Source organism: Prionailurus viverrinus, unplaced genomic scaffold, assembly GCF_022837055.1.
Source record: "Prionailurus viverrinus isolate Anna unplaced genomic scaffold, UM_Priviv_1.0 scaffold_45, whole genome shotgun sequence".
Taxonomy (NCBI): domain Eukaryota; kingdom Metazoa; phylum Chordata; class Mammalia; order Carnivora; family Felidae; genus Prionailurus; species Prionailurus viverrinus.
Window position 1 is genome coordinate 2,953,872 of NW_025927610.1, and position 6,125 is coordinate 2,959,996.

At 63.2% G+C, this 6,125-nt stretch overlaps 1 protein-coding gene across 3 annotated transcripts in view; it reads left to right on the plus strand.

The window, feature by feature from the left end:
* The window catches only part of LETM1 (leucine zipper and EF-hand containing transmembrane protein 1), a 40,489-nt gene extending 36,168 nt beyond the window's left edge, over positions 1-4,321 (plus strand). For all 3 annotated transcript variants that reach the window (XM_047847220.1, XM_047847221.1, XM_047847219.1), the window contains 2 exons: positions 102-240; positions 1,299-4,321. In XM_047847220.1, coding sequence (XP_047703176.1) covers positions 102-240; positions 1,299-1,448 — 289 coding nt within the window. In that variant the 3' untranslated portion in view covers positions 1,449-4,321. The remainder of the gene's footprint in view (positions 1-101; positions 241-1,298) is intronic.
* Positions 4,322-6,125: the final 1,804 nt, after the last annotated feature.

Genomic DNA, 6,125 nt, shown 5'->3' on the forward strand with positions numbered 1-6,125 from the left:
GCCCTGGAGGGAGGGAGAAGTTGCCCGGGTCGAGCTGACCCGTGGGAGGCCTGGCGAGGCTGTGGTACGTCTGTGCCACATGCAGGCTGTGTCCCCCCCAGGGAGACTGTCATCAGCGTCACCGAGCTCATCAGTGCCATGAAGCAGATCAAGCACATTCCGGAAAACAAGCTCATCAGCTTGGTCTCGGCACTGGATGAAAATAAGGATGGCAAGGTCAACATCGATGACCTGGTCAAGGTGAGTCGGTGGGGCCGGGTCAGGGCCACCAGGCCCAGCCGAGGGCTTGCTCGGGGGGGGAGGAGGGGGGCGCGTGTGGCACATGCGGCCCCGTGTCTGCCCTCACACAGAGCAAGGAGTGGTGCGGTTGGAATGTCCGTCCAGAGCAGCCCACCCGCTTTTTGACAGGACACTTGGCTCCCCCCGCCTCCCGCGGGGCCGCGGCGCAGTCTGGGAAGCGTGTTAGCAGGGTGCCTGGGGCACACCGACCTTGGCGGGCTGCTGTGGGTCGGCTTCGGTCCTGGTGGCGAGCTGGTGGGCGCGGGGGCCCAGGGAGCTGGGCAGCCCGGGAGACCCAGAATGGGATCCCCCTTTGTAAGGAGGCCTGGGGCCTTGCATTTCTGAGGAGAGAGCCCCTTCACGGGTGTCGGAACGGTTCCTGGTGTTTCCAGCTAGTGATTTTTTTTACACGTTTCCCGAGCGTATCCGCTAACTTACCGTGTAGTTCAGCCGCAAGGCCAGACGGTACCAAATGCACGTGCTGGGTCATTGCTTTGCCGGCAGCAGAGGCTGGGAGGCCCGAGCCCCCATCACCCGCCCCTTCCCTGGGGCCCCTTTCCTTGGTGTGGACGGCAGCTCATGTGTTCTCGCCCTGCACTCAGAGCGCTGCACTCTGTCCGGGGCAGGCCCCCCGGCCTTGTGTCCACCTGGCCTGCCTTCCGCTGCTCCTTCCTGCATGCCAGGCCCGTAGGAGGCGCACCCAGCACCCTCGAGAGCCACACGTCCCCTGCCTCCGGAGCCCCTCTCCCTCGTGGCTTGTAGCTTGGCCTGGGGCTCGGGAGCCTGTTGGCCTCCTGGGGGTGGGTGGTGTCTAGTCCTCAGAACCAGGGCAGCTGAAGGACCCCGGGGGCTCCCCTGCTGGGACGTCACTGATGGCCATTCGGCCTGGTAGCCAAGGACGCGGCTTGGAGGGGGAGCCGCGCCGTGTTCCCGGCGTGTCCCCAGCGTGCTCCTTGGGGAAAGCGCCGCGCAGGGACAAGGCCACCCCTGAGTCCCCTGGTCCTTTCCCGTGTGCGTAGGTCATCGAGCTGGTGGACAAAGAAGACATTCACATCTCCACCGGCCAGGTGGCCGAGATTGTAGCCATGCTGGAGAAGGAGGAGAAGGTGGAGGAGAAGGAGAAGGCCAAGGAGAAGGCCGAGAAGGAGGCCGCGGAAGTGAAGAACTAGGGGCCGCCTGCTCGTGTGCGCCTCGGGCCCATCCCGTGTCTGCCTCCACCCCGCCGTGCCGGCTGCCGCGGTCCTGCTGTGGTAGTGATGGCTCTGAGGTGATTCTTAGTGACGCATCTAGTGTTTTGTCTGGAATAAATCAGAAACTTCCATAATCAAGTAATTTTTAATTTTCATCATTCCACGAAGATTCATTCAGTCTGGAATCCCCGAACCCTTGCAGGGAATCACGTCCGGATTCACACGGTGGCACGGTGCTGCAGTGGCCCCAGCCGTGGTGGCCGTATGCGGGCCTCGTGGCTCCAGAGGTGGGCCCGGCCGGACTGGGGCAGGGAGGCGCCTCGCCGAGTGCCGCAAGCTGGTGGCACCTGTCCCGGGAGGAGAAAGGACCGGCCGCGTGGACCCCCGTGCCCGTGGAGCCTGCGGCGTGCAGATGGGAAGGAGGCACGCGCGGCCCTCCCCAGCTCTGGACAAGTGTCCGGCAGTCAGTCTGCGGACTCGGGTTCCTGCCCGTCAGCGTTAAAAGCACCGATTCGTGCCCATTTCCAAGGTCGTCTCTGTAGCGACGGGGATCGCGTGGCCTCTGGAAAACCACAGTTGTCTGGCAGGAATGTCGTGCCTTGTGCGAGCCCCCTGTCGTGGTGTGTCAGCTCTTCCTTGCTCTAACCTTTGATTTTCACCTAGTCCCTCACCAGTTGACTAGTACAGAATTTTTACACACGACGGTCCGCCTGCCACGTGCGTAACAGCTAACGTGAATCATGCCGTGAGAGATGCTAATGAAGCCCTTGAAAATGAAGCATTTCCGTTTGAGTAGTTTACCACCCTCTTGTAGCTTTCAGAAAGTTTCCCAGTTTGGGTCCTTAGCACCTCATCACCCCTGTGGGTGATCAGAGCAGGTCCCCCCCGCGTGTCCAGGCCGACGCTCTGCGTGCGCCTCGCCCACCATAGCTCTGCAGCCCCGCGGTGTCCTCGTTGCTCCCGGCGCTGCTAACTCGGTCCCCTGGCCCCCCGCCCCCACCCAGGACAAGTAGGCCGCTGGCCGTGCTCCCGGTCCTGTGGATGGCGCGTCCTGAGGGGGCTTCGGAAAGGCAGAATCCTGCCGTGGGTCCGCGTAGGGCCGGCCTGGTGTGCCCCTGGGGGAAGCGGGGCGGCCTCCCTGGGCTTGGCGCCCGGCCCTGGCCTCTGGCCGTCTCGGCACCTGGCAGCTGAGGTCGGTGGTGCTCAGTGGGCGGCCTGTGGTCTCAGCTCTGTGTCACTGGTCCTTCAGAGGCCGGGTCTGTTATGGGCCAGAACGCTCTCTCAGGGGAGGCCAAGCAGAGGGGCTGGAAGACATAGGAACTGAGTGGCCAGAGCAGCCAGGAGAGGTGGAGCACCCAGAAACGATGGATCTCAATTACTTGAAACTTTTCGTTCAGCCGTTAAAGAGGAAACTTGACAAAATAGGAATACGATTATGTATCGTCAAACGTAAACCTTTGTAAAGTAGCAGCTGGGTTCTAAAGGGTTTTTCCTTCAGTTGTTTGAGAAGGAAATCTATATATTCTAGATGCTTAATTAATTTATCTATGAATGACCTTACACGCATCTCAGTAGCCTGGTTTTCAGCTGTAGGGAGCGCGTGTGTGTGCCAGCTTTGGGTGGCCCACGTGCCCCGTGGATGGCGGTTGTCTTTCCAGCAGGCACTGCTTTGGGGCCCAGCAAGCCACGCCCACCCCCTGTCTTCAGCCTCGGCGCTCCGGATGTCCTCACGGATGCTGTCCCGGCGGCGGCCAGGCGCTCCTGCCGTGCCCGCTGCCCTGGAACCCCCCTCCTGGGTTTTCTGCGCTGTCCGGGAGCAGCGCTCACCCCCAGAAGCTACTGGGGGGCTTCTCGAACACACGTGGGCCTGACCTGCTGGTGGCGGCCTTCCGTGTTGGCGAAGTCGGCTGCTGGCTCCCTCTCTGTCACGTGTGGGCTTTTACTGCCCCGAACCTCACTTACTGCAGCCGAAATCAGTGTCTGGGTGCAGGCCCAGTACGTCGGGTCTAGAGAGCGGAGGTTTGTGCGCTAAGGTGTTCAGAGGCGGCTGCGTCCTGACCGCCTGCGGCCGAGTCTTCCCGCGCTCTCTCCGGAGGAGGAGGCGCCCGTATTTTCGGGTGCCTGGGAGGGCAAAGACTACTTGCAAATGAAACAGGAATTCTTAGCACAGGCCTCATCCTTCACTCCGCCTGAACGCCCACTCTTGTACTTGGGATTCAGGAAGTTGGCACGTGGTTCCTAGAGCCCTTTTGGGACGTCAGAGTCCGGCCTTTGTAAGTGAAGGGCACTTTGTAATTTTTGAAGAATGACCTGCAGGCGGTGGTTCTCACGGAGCGGCCCTGGGGTCAGCAGGGCAGCACCCCCTGGCCTTTGAGCGCTGTTTCCATGTGTCCTCCTGGGATCCCAGGGCCCGCTCCACTGAGAACCTCCCTCCTGGGCTGTGTATAAACATCTTTTTTAGAAATAGTGTTTTTATTAAAATAGGACATTGCTGCTCCCGTAACAGTTCAGACTAAGGTCTTTGAGTCATGTGACACAGCGGAAGCCAATGGAAGACGTCAGGGTGGTTGCAGCGTCTGCCTTTGTGACAGCCTTGTGCCCCCCTGGTCTGGTTCTGCCTTTGCAGCGGAAGGGGGTGGCGGGTGACCATGGGTGTGAGTGTGCCGCGTGAGGCCAGATTCCAGATGGAGAGTCCCCTTCCGGAGCTCTAGCCCCGGCCGGGGTGCCTGCTTGTCTGGTGACAGCGGGCCTCCGTGTCGCGTCGGGCCGTGCACCCAGACCGATCCCTGTGGTGGGGACTAGACGCTGAATTTGATGTAAGGAGAAGGTTTAATAAAGCACTGTCTCCATGACCTCTGCCTGCCGTGCGATGGCTGCTTTGTCCAGACTGGCTCCCCCGCCCGCAGCCCGCAGCGGGTGCCTTGGGGCCTGGGTGGGCACAACCGGGTTCCTGGCCCAAGGGTCACCCAGGAGGGCATGGTTCTGTGTGAAATACTCTGATGGCTCCTGGGAGTGGGGGCTGCGTGCTCCGCCGAGGGGGCCCCAGATGCTGCAGGGGCCCTCCCTACCCTGCAGCCTGCTCCCCAGAGCGCCGAGGGGGCACGTGGGCAGTAGGGCTTCCTTGAAGCTGCCTGTGCTCTACCCTAGAGTGAAGGGCCGAGGCCCCCCGTTGGGGGCCACCTGGCACAGGGCGCCGGGAGCAGGACAGGCACAGTGTTACCTCCCCCCATCCTGCCACTCCTTCCGGCCCCGCTCCAGGGACAGATCACAGCCCTGAGCCCAGGACCTCCACCCTGTCTCAGGCGGCCTCACCCCTTCACTGGCACCTGGCTGCATGGGGCGCTGTGTGGGATCCTTCCACCTCTGCTGGGTCTCCTCCCTGCCCAGAGGCCACCCTAACCCGTGTCCCTTCTCTCCCTGAGGCCAGCCTTGGCCATTGTCCCCTCCGCCCCATAGGTCTGGGGAGCTGAGGGCCGCCGGGGCCTCAGCCCTTGTCTTCCCCCTGCCTGGGCCCTGGGCCAATGGCTCCCATCCAGGTTCATTGTGGTGCCCCTGGCAGGCATCCAGGCATGTGTTCACTCCGTGGGGTCCTTCCCCAGGCCACGCCTGGGAGTCAGTGGCCAGGGACAGGGGCCATGTGAGCCTGTGGCCAGCAGCTGCCCCAGAACACGAGGCCTGGTCTGCAGCCCGTTTCTCGTTTCCACGACTCAGAGGGCCACCGGGGCTCTGGGAAGGCTGATCTGGGGCGGAGGCAGGGATTGCTTATGGAGGTGGCGCTGCAGGGACACAGCAGCTGGCCCGAAGGGATGCTCCTGGCCCAAATGAGGACAGAACGAGTAGGAAACAGCAGAGAGAGCATGTGGGTGGCAAGCAAACATCCACGCCCCCGCTGGTGCAGATTATTGCCCTGGTTCTCTTCTCAGGAGAGTCTACCCCCGAAGCTCTTTAGCGAGAATCTGCTGGTGGACCCGCAGAAGCGCTGGAATCCGCTCGTCCTGCTTTGCAAACCCCACAGAATGGTGCCCGGGGGTGGTGGGGGCAGTGAGCCGGGGCCCCTGGGTGCTGCGGGAGCCGGGCGGGAGGGCTGCTGGCCAGGTGCCCTGGCTCTGCCCCCTTCCCCCACGGCGTTCCTGCCCCAGGCGCCCGGCCAGGAAAATCTGAGGGCCCCACGGGAGCACCAGCATATCCAGGACATGGCTGCCCCCTTCGAAAAGTTGCCGGCAGAGAGGTTAGGGGCTATTCCGGTCCAAGGAGAGACAGCAGCAGTCAACTGTGCGGGAGGCGATTGGAGTGTGTTTCGTGTGGGGACGCAGCCTCTGAAGACCTTGGCAGCCGCCGCGTGGGGAAGAGGACGCAGGGTGCGCGGATGACGGATGACGTCCAGTTTAGCGGGACAGGCCGGCGGGGGGCGGGCAGCGGACCTCGTAGGAACCAGACTGCGAAGGCTGAGCCTGCAGGGGGCAGGAGTGTGGAGGCACTGGACCCAGGTGGAGCCGGCCCGGGCGCCGGAGCGGAAGGCGAGGGGCGGGGTCGGGCCTGGAGGTTCGGGAATGGGGGAGCTCGCCACCCGCCGAGGCGGGGTGGCGTGTCGGCCCTGAGGCCTGCCCGGGGGCTGGGTCGGAGCCGACCGGTTCCGGGGAGACGGACAGCCCGGGT